The following is a 15841-nucleotide window of genomic DNA, read 5'->3' as shown; positions in this document are numbered from 1 at the left end:
TAATTACATATTACATTTAGGAATACTTACATTAAAACACATAATTGAGAGAATTGGGACATTAAAGCACCAAAAAAAGAAAAAAAAAGAAAAATACATTTGTTTGGAAAGGGAAATAATAAACTTAAATAGTTACTTCACTTTTAAAAGTCTCTTAGACCTGGCAGCTGGTATTGCCTTGGCATATTTCTGTGCATCTCGACCACTTGCTGCTTGCTCACGAGTGTTAACTGGTGCAACAGGACACGATGATATAGCATCCAGGTCAGAAATACATACGATGCGGTGTTTGGAGCCATCTTGAGCTGCTATAAATATGAAGCCGTCCCTGGTCCAGCAGTGAGAGACACCAAAACGGTCCCTTGCAGCCATAAAAGCTTCGTGGCGACTTTTAGTTAAGAACTCAGATATAGTAATTCCAGAGTTTTTTAAACGTGTCTTTGCAAGCCAGACACTGTCTCGAAACTGGCTATCATGAAATTTAACTAAAATAGGTCTAGACTTAACGCCACTAATATGACCTAAGCGGTTGCAGTGACTGATGGCATCTTTATTCATTGTTGTAATGTTTAGTTTTTGTGATATGATGTCTGTGACAATAGAACTTAAATCTTCTTTACCATTTTCCGTCACACCATGGAACAATAAGATCTTTCTACGCGAACGCATCTCCTGCTGGTCAAGAAGTTTTGATAACATATTGATTTGAGTTTGTAAACACTGAAGTGAAGCAATCACAAAGTTGCGGAAGGTTTCAAAGTCCGACGCAAGTCTGGAAGTGGGACTGCTAGTGGCTGGGTTATGGTTATTTGATAAATCCCGCTGGAACTCTGCCATCCTTTTATTAAAATTAGCAGTCATATCTTCCATGCATTGCTTGATAGACTCCATAATGTGACTGTTCAGTTATGAGAGTATAGTGCAAGAAATAACTTGGATATTTTTATAAGGACACTGGTAGGCAAAATCACTGTTTAACACATATAGTTTTTATGATAAATTAGTTAAGTAAATAATTTTCGTAAATTAAAATTTTAAGAGCAGAACAAAAGCACGTCTTTCTTATTTAGCTTCTACCCACGAAAAAAAGTAATTAGTATATTTTAGATAAATAACATTTTAATAATAGTTGTTTCCGCACATATTGAACTGTTTGCGAACTACCATCCTTCTTTTCCCTCAAAGTTAACATATGAAGAAAAAAATGTTAAACTTTGATGTCCGTTTGTTGTTAAAAACCACAAACCTGCGCAGCCCTATCGATATTATCTCTGAACGGGAAGAAAGCGTCCGAAGCTAGCGCCACTTTGTCCAGCTTGCTGAGCCACTCACTCCTCTCCGCTTCCGTGAGGAGCGCTGGCGCTGCTCCCTCGAACAGACCGTTCCATTGGTCGAGGGGGAGGTCTGATCCTGTGGCGTACCAAATTTATAGGTTATGTCGTTGTTGTTTATTGTTCTTTACCTACATTAATAAAGATACTCTATCTTATATTATACAGTGACCATGTCCATCCATCAAACATAAATATCTGAGAAAAGGTTTCTCTTTATAAAATGAATGTAATAACATAGATTATAGATACGAACTATAGAGAATCATGTTTGCTTGTAAGTTGACAGTGTAAATATGTTTATATTACATTTTTAATCTATACAATGTCGATATCTGAAAGAAAAAAAAGTGTATTATAAATAAAAATTAATTTCTATTTATACTCATGAAATCATACGTGTTGTTGAAGCAACTTAAAAAAAAGGAGGTTACCAAACGTTTTATTTGGCCTTGGCTTTATTACCTCACAACTTTCGTTTGGACGAATCAATTTTCTTGATTCCTATTTCGTTTGAGAGCTGGTGCCTTCCATGTGGTCCTATTTATATTTTGACTAGTGCTGGCTATGTAAAGAGAGTTGTTATCTATACTTATATTATGAAGCTGAAGAGTTTGTCTGTTTGTTTGTTTGAACGCACTAATCTCAGGAACTAGTGGTCCGATTTGAAAAATTCTTTCAGTGCATAGCCCATTATTTAGGAAGGCTATATATGTACCACGGGCGAAGCCGGGGCGGACCGCTAGTGACTAATATATATTATACGAAAGTAGATATACTCAATAATCTCACCAACAGTGCCGCTCACGTAGTTGTCGATCGCGTTGGCCTGGATCGCCCGGGTCACGCCGGCCCTGAAGCGCATAGCGAGCACGCGCGGGTGGTGCCGCATCCACCACAGCGCCGCCTTGCCGCCCGCCAGCCGCGTGCAGTGGATGCGCGACTGCTGGCCCGCGCCTATGCCCACCACCTGCCGCGACAAAGCAAATTGCGACCTGAGTGTATGCGCCTAGAGCTCAGAATGCACATTGGCTAGATGAGATCGGCCGCGTGCTGTGTATCAGTATTATAATAAGATTTGGATACAAAATTATTGTGTCCAAATTCGATATCAAGCCTGATCACTGGAAATGTACATAATTAGAATTCGACTAGAGTAGACTATGCTTAAATTTATTAAGGAAAATATAAAGATGAAGTTGTATTCTGTTACATACCTGGCCATCTTTCGCGAAACACACGGAATTGCTCTGCGTGTACTTCAATGCGATAGTTGCCACAATCAGATCCCTAATGGCGTTTTCTGGCAAACTCTTATTATTTGTCACAATGTTCTTGAATAATTCCGTTGTTATTTTCGCGTCGTTCCTGCGCTGTTCTAGGGTTAGGCCGAAGATGGTTTTCTGTTCCATCAATTCCGGCGTATAGCTGGGGTCCATCTGGTATAATAATAAAACATTATTCAAATTAATTTTTTTTTTTAGTTTTCAACATACTACTTTATTTTTATAGCAATTGATATATAATAACCGAGAAAAAATAACATAAGCTTTTTCTTGTTTCATCTATCTGTACGAGTATTACAAGCAATTTGTAGATACAAAATAATTTTGAATGATTCAAGTAATATGTGCAAAATTACATAATATTTTTATAGCATATAACATATATTTTAATAAATTTCAATGGATCTATTTCCCTTTATTACTACATAGTAAGCCGCTTCCATCTGTCCCTATGTATGTCCCTTATAACCCCTCCCCCCCTCTCTTTTGCTATCAGATCACTCCACTCCAGCCTAATGACTCACCTGCAGAACACAATAATTGCCACCCTTCTTCTTCTTCAATATATCCAACGCCTCTTTGCTATAGCCTGGAGCGATAATACCATCGGACACCTCCCTACTTATTATCTTGGCTGTGACCTCATCACAAACGTGGGAAATGGCTATGAAATCGCCGAACGAGCTCATTCTGTCCGCGCCGCGTGCTCTTGCGTACGCGCACGCTAGCGGCGTGAGTTTCGGTAGTAAATCGCTGACCATGCACACTGATGCCTAATGGAATAAATTGCATATGTATAAAAAAATACAACGAAACTTTTAAAATGTTTAGTATTAAAATTTACAAGGAAATAATTTACATACATAATAAGGGAAAACATTATATATAACATTGTTATCTTTAGTTTTACGAGAGTATTATACATTAACGGTCTCAGTTGTGAATAAAACGATAAAAAAAATATACTCATTTAACTCACTTCCTCCTCTGACAATGGCAGCCCCACAGCCGCTCCAGCGGGCGAGACATGCTTGAAGCTGGTCGCAGCTGGCAACCCCAATGCAGCACTGAGCTCGTACACTAATTGCCATGCGTTCAACGCATCACAGAGGTTAATGAACCCAGGCGACCCATTCAAAGTTGTTAGTGGAAGTTTGTCCTGTGTTGTGAATACCTGGGCCGGCTTTTGGTGGGGGTTCATGCCTATGAAATAGAAAGTATTTCCTATTATTTATTACATGAAAACAATATAAAACATAAAACAATCAATTACTGTTCGTTTATCACACTAAAATTGAGTATGTTAAAGAACAATTTGGCTATTCTTGAAGGAAGATAGGCGAAGATTTAAATGGTGAGATACATAAGCGTTAAATATTATTCATAAATGTTGCATTTGATATTTATTGAAGTGATATCAAGTTCCATTAATAGTAAATAAACAGTTTAGTCACATAAATATTAATGAATTTTAAAAAATGTGAAAAACTACTAGTTGACATAAAAAAAGTATTAGTTGCTATTAAATCTACCCATAACATAAATTTATCAATCAATTATATTTGTGTTGTAATGTTTTTCAACATTAAAAAACTGTTTATCAGAGTTATTGATTATACATTACAATAAATATTACTCTTTATTTTAACATACATTTTCTGTAGATAAAATTTTCTTATGACATTTGGTAGACATCTTACCATTTTGACAATCTGGCAGCTATTGAACAATAAAGAAATGTTATAAAATGTTCAAAAAGGAAAATTTTAAGTACATTAATTGTTAATAGCCCATAACAAAAGTATTTTCATCGATTCTTCTGGAAAAACCCATGGATGTATAAGAGTGTATAATTATATATACTACATATGTGCTATACTATGCTGGTAACATTTTAGTTGAATTTGTATATTAGTTGAGACCTTACTAGTGATGGCTTTGGTAGGCATTTTATATTAAGTACTTACATTTAAAAATAAATAAATTATATATTTTATTTTAATATATATTTTTTTAAATATATCAATACAATCTTACCATATCTGAGTGTTAACTGAGATTTACCGGCGGAATATTGTTTACGGAAGTAGTCCGAAATGGCGGTGTCGTATTGCGATGTGTGAGTGAACGCCTTCAGAGCTAGTCTTTGCCTAAACAAAAAAAAACATAAATCAAAATCTTTTTTTACTTTTATATATAGAAAACTAGACGCTCGTCCCGGCTCCGCCCGGATATCGGAATTCTTGTTTTATCCCAAGGGAGCATTTAATTTGGTTAAAAAGTATCCCATTACCCAAGTCAGCTCATACTTTGTCTGTATATCAAACACATCAACATCCGTTCAGAAATTTCAGCGCGATTGTCGGCTAAACATCCAAACAAGCAAACTTTCACATTTATTATATTAGTGTGAAGTATTATAACTGCGTGTTATATTTAAAATCTTATGTAAAATCATAAAATATAAAATAAATAATAATAAAACATTTAAAAAACAACTAAAACTTATGTTTGTCTCTGTCTTGTAAGTTTTACTTCCTACAGCCTCTATATAATATATATGTTTAAATTAGTTGCTTGTACCTCTTTACTTTACTAATACAGAACACATTTTGATAAAACTAGCATATCTTTATTAAGTTAAGCTAGTTCAAATACTTTAGTGTTTAGTAATAAATAAGATAATATATAAACTACTGCCTCTTCACCCCAGTCCTGCCCAGGCAGTTATAGTATAGTAAGCAGAGTAGCAATTGGTTCAGCCGTTTTTGACTTATAATATTGTAACTAACAAAACTTTCTTTCACATACACACCTAGTCTCCAGAGACGTTTGCCGATCAGCGTTCTTCTTCAACTCATCAATAACCACATCATAATCAGCTGGGTCACATATAACAGTCACTCTGTCGTGATTCTTAGCCGCAGCTCTTAATAGAGTTACCCCTCCGATATCTATATTTTCTACCGCATCAGCTATGGTCACGTTTGGTTTGGATACTGTCTCGACAAATGGGTACAGATTGCAGACTACAACGCTGATCATGTCGTAGTTCTGACGCTTCATATCAGCTTGGTCGGAGTCCGTGAGCCTGGAACATTTAAAACATTTATAAGATACTAGCAAACCCCGCGAACTCCGTTTCGCCACCAGATGGCTTCGTTTTTCCCGCTTTTCTGTTGAAATTTTTCCTGAATTTTCTTTGCTATAAACCTCACGACGCCCAAGACCTTTCCAACGAATGCAAAACCGTGGAAATCGGTTGGTGCGTTCTGGAGTTATAGCGTCAGGAAGGAAAACCCGCCTTATTTTTATATAGTAGACCAATACAATTTTTTATGATGAATATATATAGGATAAGAGTATTGATTTATATGATATCTTATATAAAACCTTATCCTTTTCCTTACTCTTACTCCATTCCTTTATCCAGTAGTAAATTTTTTCTTTATTCCTTATCACTTAAAAATGGGCAACGTAATTGATGAGGCTCTACCCCTGCAAATGTTTATATGCGGTTGTGGTCCTTTTACCATCAGTATAATCTCTATATCAAATACCCTTTTGAGAATCAATAACAAATGAATGTTGTATTAAACCGTCTTATCTTAGAAGTGTGAGTTGTTTAATCATTTTGTAATTTTACAAAACTCAAAACTCCATTATGTTCAAGTCTAAGCACCCAGTGTGTAGTTAGGTATGTATACATATAACCTTAGCTACACACAAACTGATAGGTATATCTTTTTATGAAAAAGGATACTTTATGTTACAATGAACTCGAATTTAATTAAATGAAAATAATTTTAACAATTCTTTTGCCAATAGAAGGTGTATGGATGGGATATATTTACAGTGTTTTTCTATTCCATATTAATTCAGGGCAAACTAGTACCTTGATAAAATCCCTGCATGTACTGCCGGGTGCAAGGATTTAACTCGGCCCCCCAGCATTTCCGGGGCTCCCGTAATGTCCGACACATCGAGCACTTTCAGACCAGCACTGCGCAGTGCTGAAGCAGTGCCACCGCTACCAACGAGGTTGAGACCGATCTCAGACAGGTATTTCGCGAGTGGCAGGAGGCCAGTCTTGTCAGAGACACTTAAAAGTGCTAGAATAATGATATAATAATAAATAACTGTACAAACATCTTTAAAATTAACTAACTTACTAGTCTAACATGGTTTTCCTAATTCTTATTTTTATTTTATTGCAATAAAAGCATTCGAAGAGAAAAAAAATTCTACGGATAAAACCAGGGCGTAGCACTAGTTGTATACTGACTAAACGAATAAAATAATTAGCAAGCTGTGAAACCAGAGTTAAGATTTCCCAACCTGATTATTAATTAAATTGTTTGAAAAAAAAATACTATACTATCTTGGTGAAATAATTTTCCTGTGAGATATTGTATAGCATAAAAAGACAGTTTTTCATTTCAAGTAATTTCTGTGAGTGATCACAATTTTAAATTGAAGTAAACATACAATTAGTAAATTGTATACTTAATAATCTTATTCAACAGTAATACATACAATAAATGCAGTTTTTAATACATTTTTTGTGGCATTTACCTGTTTAATTATTAGAATTTTTTTATAGGTCATTGAATTGATTAGTTATGAAATATGTTTTACTCATTACTACACATTGGAAACTTGCCAAACTCTTGCATAATATGCAAGAGTTTTGTTATAACTCAGTTTATTATAAAACTAGCAGCTTGCCCCAGCCTTGCTTGTAGTCTGTGTTACATTTGTAACTTAGTACAGAAACTTACATTATTCCAGTAGTCAAGAAGCTTGTTTATGAAAATAACTGATCCATTTTTATGGATTTCACGTTTTGCCATTTGCGTAATATTATCATACTATACCCATCTAATTTATCACAATTGAAATAAAATAATCATAAATTATAAATAAAATTATATTTTGTCAGATTTTAAATTACAAGAATTATTAACATATTTTATGCTTACCCAATTTTCCATTAGCAGCCATGTTTATAGTTCAATTGATAAATTTCAACTGATCTCTAAATATAACAGCAAGTTCAATATCACTTGACCTTTTGCAGGGGTTCTGATAACAAAATAACAAACAAATTAGGGTTGTCAAAATAACAATTGAAATAAAAGATTATAAATTTATAAATTAAGATTTTAATTAACCATATGTTTTATAATATAACCCTATTTCCATATCAAGAGATAAACAGTCATAATCCAATTAAGACTTGGATTCGGCGAGTACAATATAGGGCACAACAAACGAGGCACAATGGAATTCTATATTCTATATTGTGAGTGGCAGCCCTATCTTTACTTTAAATGATGAAAATACTGACGTAATTGTTGGTACCTCTATGTCACTGACACAACAACAAGCCGAAGAAAATAACAATATTTGACCTTTGATGTATAACTTATCAAGTGCTGTTAAAATTAAAATTAGATAAAAAAAAATTAAACACATATATTTTTACAATGTTTTATTAAAATAGAACATATTTGTTAGTCATTATAAATAATATAAATATATTAAAGAATAACATTCTTTGAATTTTTTAATATCATACAATGTTTCCATTAATAAACTGTTAACAGTTCATTATAATATTTGAATCATCATATAAAAATCACTCCTGTAAATCAATCTAAATAAAAAGCCAGACTTAATAAATCCTGGTAGATTTAATTGCAATGTGTGATTCTTAACTAGTTGTACTATCCAAATAATTGAATGACTATATATATTTTCTTCATATGTATTTAATTATATTGGTGACATTACTTAAACTTAAGACAACCAAAGATTGGGTTGTTAGAATCTTATTAGAAAGGCGAACTCCATATAGCAAATCTTCGAGACACAAACAGGTTAGAAAGCACTGTAACTAATGATGGAATATTTAAATACTCTGAGGCTTTTAAAAAATTATCTAGTTATCGCTACTAATCATATTATTTCTAGGAAACCAAAGTTTCCAATAAAATAACAACAAAATAAATATATTTATATGTAAATCGGCTAACCGGAATTTTAATATACGGAGTGTTTAAGATTATTTAAGTTTTGACTGCATATTGATAAAGCTAGAAGTATGTAACTTACCTCTTGAAACAAAGTAAGCAACTAAGAATAAATAAAATATGCGAAACTAGTAGTATAAACAATACAGTAAACAGTTATTTGACAATTATAAAACAATTGACACACAGCACATGGAGGCTGGAGCTGTCGTATATGATATAAATATATAATATACAATGTATTATGGCAGAAGCGCTCTTCCATGTAACAACTGACAAATGACAATTGACAGTGGACGTAACTGTAGAATATTGCCACGGAAGGAATCCGGACACGGGACGTTGTCGACTTCATGCCTATTATAATATTGCCAGTATTATTTAATTCATATGATTCCATAGTTTAGGTAGACATGAAAAGGATTATACAAAACAGTAATTGAAATTGGATGTCTATGACATTAATCGTTTAGGTATAAAGGATTTCTATTAGTTATTTAGCACATATACTCCAGTTTGTTAAGTAGGTAGTCTTTCTTTTAAGTCTAAATATATTTATTTAAATATTTCAAACCTATTCCCATCTTATCAGAGCCCACATTGTTTTTTATAGGCCTTTCTAAATGTCTTTCTTCTAGTATGTACTATTATATATAATTTCTATTGCGAATTAAAGAAATTCAGAATTTTTTTGTCAAAGTCGTTTGATATATTACTTCATCTGTGGCCGTTTGACTTTGACATATAAAATGCATGCTGATTTATGTTGATTTTTTGAGCTAACATGTGTTTTTCTTCTAAAGATTATTTTTAATCGATCTATCAACTTCAACAAAACAAATAATTAAGCTTCAATAATAATGGAACAACCTCTAGTGCCTACCAAGCCGCCAGGTAAAAGTTGGCGCGAAATAAATCAAGAAAGAAAAGCTCTTAAGCGTCAGCGAAATGAAGAGAAGATTGTGAAGAGGGAAAAAAGGGTTTTATTAGAGAAAGAATTAGAAGAAAAAGTTAAAGAAGAAACGGAGAAAGAGAAGAAGTATGCTGAGATTTCCACTATAAGTATAGCGGTGCCGGGTTCTATACTGGAGAATGCTCAATCAGCGGAGTTGCGAACGTACTTAGCTGGTCAAATAGCCCGCGCGGCTTGTGTGTTTTGCGTGGACGAGGTGATAGTGTTCGATGATATTGGAGACCAATTAAATACGAAAAAATCCAAATTAGAAGATGCTGATGGTGTCATAGTCGCCCGAAAAAGTTGCGTACAACTCGCCAGGATTTTGCAGTATTTAGAATGCCCACAATATTTACGAAAACACTTTTTTCCAATTCATAAAGATTTGGAATTTGCTGGACTTTTAAATCCTCTTGATGCACCTCATCATTTGAGAATGTCTAATGATTTTAAATTTAGGTGAGCTAAAAAAGTTTAATTACTGAAAACAATTATACATTATTTTAATTGGTATGTTTATATGTAATGTGATTTTGCACAAAGATTTAAAAAAATCAACATTTTTCAGGGAGGGAATAACAATGAACAAGAAGGTAAAGCCGGGAAAAGGATCACAAGTTAATGTGGGTTTGTTGAAAGATGTTTCAACAGATAAGTTACTCAATCCAGGCATAAGGGTCACTGTCCGCATGTTACCTACACCTGAGGGTAGTAAGAAGTTGAAAGGGAAGATTGTCAGTCTGGCAACACCAAGGGCTGAAACTGGAGTATATTGGGGGTATACAGTTAGAATTGCCAACAGTCTGAGTCAAGTTTTCACACAGTGCCCTTATAAAGATGGGTAAGTAAATTCCTTCTAGGTTGTGTTATTTAAGCTTTGTATTTTAGGCAAAAGTTATAATTATTATATATTACTATTTTGAAAATATGTCCTTAAGTCCACAGTAAATGATCAATTTAAGGGAAATTATCCTCTATTAACATTAAAGTGCATCAGAAATAATATGACTCACAATTAACTGTGTTTAAAGTTAATAAAATATTTTTTAGATATGACCTTACTATTGGCACATCAGATAAAGGGAAGCCAATAGATGATATGCCTGAAAAGCAGGTGGGCTACAACCATGCATTAATAGTTTTTGGAGGCCTACATGGTATAGAAGCTGCATTGGAAAGTGATGAACAGTTACAAGTCAATGATGCCAGTTTACTCTTCAACCACTATGTAAATGTGCTTCCCAATCAGGGTTCCAGAACAATACGTACTGAGGAAGCGATTCTAATAGCCCTCACAAGCCTACAAACAAAATTAAAAGCTAAAAATGCTCCAATGCTATTTAAAGACACAGGAATTGCTACCAGTTCCATATTCCCTCCACAAAAGGTTGACAATACAAATGCAGTTGCTAATAAAATAGATTTAAGTAAATTTGATTAAATAAAAATAAAAAATGTAAAAATCTAAATTTTTATTAAACCATAACTTATCAAAACGGAAGACTGCTTATAGGAATGTGTACTCTAAGTACTTAACAATAACATTCGATTTATTTTATAACTTTGGTACGAGCTATTACAGAATGGCCTTCTGTACTGTATCTCTCAATAGTTTGATAGTTGCGGCTTGATCTTTTGACCCAATAACAGCAGTCCCTGATACAATCATGTTTGCTCCAGCCTGTAAGTAGATTGTAAGATTTAAAACTTATTCTCTTATATACATCACTGTATATAAAATTCTTGTGTTACATGTTCTTGTTAGTTTTCATACTCCTCTAACGCCTAGACTGATTTTTATGGAATTTTATGTAATTATCTTATTAGCCAGATCAGCTAGTTATGGATAAACATATTTCTATATATATAACTGTGTGATCAATGTTATTGTTAACTTTTTTACTGCTTAACAAAGATTTTATTTAATTTCTAAACATGAGTAAACCCAGGTGAAGCCAACATAAGGGTCTAGTATAGAATGACTTACACTAGCACAGCATCCTATAGTAGCAGGACCAACCCCCCCATCCACTTCAATATCCAAAAGAGGGTATTGATCTCGCAAGTAACGAACTTTCTCCATCTGGTCCTCCATAAACTTCTGGCCCCCGAAACCAGGTTCCACTGTCATTATGAGAACCATGTCCGCTACAGAAATATATTTCTCTACTTCTGACACAGGTGTGCCAGGTTTGATAGCTACACCAACCTGAAATATATACAGAAATGTTAAGTCATTTAAGGAAGAAATTTTCTGTGAATATTTATAACTTCAATTCATTAGCATTTCAAACACTTTCATATTTAGTTTAAAAGCAATTTTATTAAGTAAAATCATAACTTAATGAGTGCCTATTGAAAATCTAATTCTGTTACATTAAAGGTAAAAGAAAATAATGAAACTTATTGAGTGATAGGTAACTTGAAGGTTAAAAGGTCTGTGTTTTATTTTATTATAAATTAAAAACATAAACAATACATGTTTTCTCTAACCTTCATGCCACTTTCTTTTATTTTCCTGCAAATGTCTTCCACATTATTTACGGGCTCTATGTGGAATGTATACTGGTTAACTCCAGCATCGGCCATTGGTGAAATCCACTGTACAAGTTGTAATTCATTTTGTGTTATTTCATAATATCAAACACCAGAGCACATTCTGACTTAGTGCCATTCTGCAGTGCTTATTCTTTATATGCTTATAATGTTTTTCACTGCATTGTTGAATTCATTAAAATATGCAATATTGTACATTATACATATATATTGTACATTTTAAAATGTTCTGGCAAAAATATACTTATTTATCTTGAATTTAAAAATATGGTTAGTTTTATGGTGAACTTACAAAACCAAAATGAAGAAAATATATGTATTTTAAATCTTATTTTTATGGTAATATCCCAGGGAAGCCCACATATTTGAACAATAGAATATAATATTTCAGTTCAATATTATGTTAACATAAAAAATTCATATAACAGAGTATTAATCAGAAATGATGATTGTATTTAAATAGTTCTTCGCACTTATAATGTTTTTGCTTTTACCTGTTCAGGGTTAGAAACCATCATATGAGTTTCAAAAAATGCATCTTTTATTCTGTTCCGGAGGCACTTTACAACTGGATGGCCGAAAGTAAGGTTAGGTACAAATTGTCCATCCATTACATCTAAATGTAAATAATCAGCACCATTGTCCAACAATTTCTGTGATTCCTCGTAAAGTTTGGATAAATCTGAATTAAGAATAGACGGCCCAATTAAAGCTTTTAAATGGCGACTCATTATTATTTTCGGTTGTCTTTATTGTGTTGGATATTGAATTTACGAAGTATAATGTACAAATAAAAGTTTTAATTCCGCTTTCAGATTTAAGTTTTAACACTAAGCACCATAGATTACATACTTATATACTGCTAAGCACTGTCAAAACCAGAAACGGTCATAAGAGGTCAAAACGCAAAAGTCAACTGTCAAAGTGATTTTTTTTTTCACGATTATGGCTATTAGCGTAGACTTTTTGCCAGAGGGAAGTCGAAGGTTACCTTACTCGGGTAAAAATAGAAAAAGATAAGGTATTAGAAAAATATTTATAAATAAAAGTAATTGTGTGTGATTTATACATAAAACAAAACAAGAACAAATAAATAATATAATTAATGTTACAATTTTAAATTATAACATAATATAAAATATTATATTATATATAACATAAAATTATTTGTTGGGATACATATTAAGTTTATACGATATTTGAGTAGGTAGCGGTACATGAGATGAAATTAAAAAAAAAGAAAGAGAGACCTAGAGAAAAATATATGATCACGATATGCTTCAATATATTAGTTGTGGGTACCTATTTTTAAACATCATACTGGAAATAATGTGCTATCGCACTTATTTTTTAGGACAAAAAAGGTTATTTATGTTTCTGTACAACCAGCATTAGAGACGACCTAACGAAATCCCGATGGTATATTAAGTTATTTAGAACCCCTAAGCCTTTTTTGCATACGAAAACACGTTCACTTCCTAGCAGAGTATAATATTTTTTTTTCTTTTTTTTTATGTCATAGCGGGCAGCTGAGCTGGTGGTTCGCCTGATGGTAAGCGATCACCACCGCCCATAAAAATTCGCAAAGGTAGTACCTCCGTGAATGCGCTGCCCGCTTTTATGGGGTAAGGGAAAGGAAAGGATTAACGACTGGAAAGAAGGAATGGACTAGGACGGGTGAGGAAAAGGAAACGGGCCTCCGGCTCCCCCACTCACCGTACGAAACACAGTGGCATGCCACTATTTCACGCCGGTTTTCTGTGGGGGTGTGGTACTTCCCCGGTGCGAGCTGGCCCAATTCGTGTCGAAGCGTGCTCGACTCCCACAATAATGTTTGTGGGCGGTGTGAGTGATTCAACACCAGGCGACACGTCTGTTCGCTTACTTTCTTCACTCCGGCATCATATAAATGTAGCCTCTATTTTTAACCATTTTAAACTTATTACTCCCGCATATGAAAGGAATAATAAAAAACTTCAATCGATTTAATTTTTATGTGTATAATAATAATTATTGAAATCAATGTAGTTTTCTATGCAAGCCATTGCAATAAATAAACAATAGACATTATTTGGAGTCTCTTTAAGGAACATGCCGAGCAATAACAGTCTTTAATAACTGCCTCATTGTAATAAACTTTCAAATCATCCACAATGTTTTCGACGAATTTATTTTTATCAAGAATATGTAAATTTTGATCTTCCAGTTGTTTATCTGATTCTGGCTCATAAGTTGGTTCAAACACAATTTTAAATTCGTAATTTGTTTTCGATTCCTCTTTGCGTCTTGTCGTTTTCTCAACATACTCTTCAATTGACTCTTCACTGTCGTCTTCGTAAAGCTGCTCGGTTGTTGGCTTTTTGTGCTTTCTATATTTATGATGTTTTGGTCGTTTTAAATCACTTATTACATCTGGATGGTAATATATATTACTGAAATCAGCCACTGTTCCGACAAAATATGGGGAGTAAGTTATGTAAAAAGGAAAAGCTGTCGTTGTACTTATTGGATAAGTTCTAGAACATTTTGAACGTGCATTGGGATCGGAATCATGCAGGTCGTCTCTGAAATGCAATTTTTTATCTCCTTGGTCTCTAGTGTTATCGGTAAGTCGGTGGCTTTTCGTTGTTTGCGAGTTGAAATTTGTACAAGTACAGTGTTTAGTAATATGATGCAAAAGAGATGACGTTTTGATTTTCTTGTGTAATTTATCTGAAAGACTTCTCAATTCAAGTACCTTTTCTTTATTGGAATTATTGTTATTAGTCTCATTATTGTTTTCAAATGAGATCCGTGTTTCTTCACTGTGTATTGGCGTATTATCAATGTTTTTCATGTGTTGTTCGAAATTGTATTTTTTTTCATTACTAGTTTCAAGTTTTTCTATCGGCCACATTTGTTTTAGCTCGAGAGTTGGTGTTGGTATGCTACCTCTTGTCCTTATAAAAACTGTTGGTGGATCGGTTGTATCCTTCTCATGAATTTGTTGTTTTATAGATAACATTTCATCAGACAACATTTTGTCGAAAATATTAGCTTTCAAATCTGGCTTTTTATTCTCAGTACTGATCAAGACATGAAATAGTGTCCGAGGAGCAACAGTATTAGTATTACCGAGTATATTTGAAACTGAAAATAAATTGAGGGTAAATAAAAATAAACTGCAATACCGGGATGGGACAAAAATGATTATTTTTAACAAAAAACTTAGAACAAGAACAAAATTTGTATGGGACTACACGGAAGGCATCGACATTTATATAAAGCAACATTAAAATCGGTTCATCTAGTCGAATGTTCTGTGGTAACAAACATAAAAATGCAGCCGAATTGAGCGCCTTCTTCTTTTGAAGTTGGTTAACAAGATAGGATGTGTTCTAGAAGATGTTACATATAGTAGGTAAAGGTTCAATTATATAAATACCGTTTGAAACGAGCAAATATCCTTCAGATGTATTTTCATCCTTAAGAATTGTATAACTATTGACAGATAACTGGAACTGCATTAGAAATATTATTAAATATACAATAAACATAACCAAATTCCAACGGATCACATATTATTCGCACTTGTACTTTAGGTATATAACAGAAATTTAATAAGGACCGTGGTAATAAAATCTATGCAGCCACGAAGCTAGTCATATTTATGTTATAATGTTTTATTGTTTATTTGTA

At 33.4% G+C, this 15841-nt stretch overlaps 3 protein-coding genes across 3 annotated transcripts in view; 1 reads left to right on the top strand and 2 right to left on the bottom strand.

The window, feature by feature from the left end:
• Positions 1–8919, bottom strand: part of LOC119840363 (bifunctional purine biosynthesis protein ATIC) — a 10923-nt gene extending 2004 nt beyond the window's left edge. Inside the window, exons 1-10 of the mRNA XM_038366948.1 lie at positions 8735–8919; positions 7600–7702; positions 6513–6729; positions 5433–5708; positions 4655–4767; positions 3597–3820; positions 3142–3390; positions 2549–2770; positions 2124–2301; positions 1247–1410 (exon numbers count right to left, since the gene is read on the bottom strand). Of these exons, the coding sequence (XP_038222876.1) occupies positions 1247–1410; positions 2124–2301; positions 2549–2770; positions 3142–3390; positions 3597–3820; positions 4655–4767; positions 5433–5708; positions 6513–6729; positions 7600–7621 (1665 nt within the window). The 5' untranslated portion in view covers positions 7622–7702; positions 8735–8919. The remainder of the gene's footprint in view (positions 1–1246; positions 1411–2123; positions 2302–2548; positions 2771–3141; positions 3391–3596; positions 3821–4654; positions 4768–5432; positions 5709–6512; positions 6730–7599; positions 7703–8734) is intronic.
• Positions 8920–9377: 458 nt separating this feature from the next.
• On the top strand, positions 9378–11063 carry LOC119840399 (putative methyltransferase C9orf114). Its single transcript, XM_038366996.1, has 3 exons — positions 9378–10066; positions 10176–10448; positions 10658–11063. Exons 1-3 carry the CDS (start codon positions 9513–9515, stop codon positions 11046–11048), a joined length of 1218 nt encoding a protein of 405 aa, XP_038222924.1. The 5' UTR covers positions 9378–9512; the 3' UTR covers positions 11049–11063.
• LOC119840401 (ribulose-phosphate 3-epimerase) lies at positions 11062–13055 on the bottom strand. Its single transcript, XM_038366997.1, has 4 exons — positions 12658–13055; positions 12101–12208; positions 11595–11816; positions 11062–11288 (listed from the first exon to the last, which is right to left on the bottom strand). The coding sequence occupies exons 1-4, from the start codon at positions 12892–12894 to the stop codon at positions 11184–11186; spliced, it is 672 nt and encodes a 223-aa protein (XP_038222925.1). The 5' UTR covers positions 12895–13055; the 3' UTR covers positions 11062–11183.
• Positions 13056–15841: the final 2786 nt, after the last annotated feature.

The sequence above is a fragment of the Zerene cesonia genome, chromosome 6 (genome assembly GCF_012273895.1).
Source record: "Zerene cesonia ecotype Mississippi chromosome 6, Zerene_cesonia_1.1, whole genome shotgun sequence".
NCBI classification, from domain to species: Eukaryota; Metazoa; Arthropoda; class Insecta; order Lepidoptera; family Pieridae; genus Zerene; species Zerene cesonia.
This window is presented reverse-complemented; position numbering and strand designations above follow the sequence as displayed.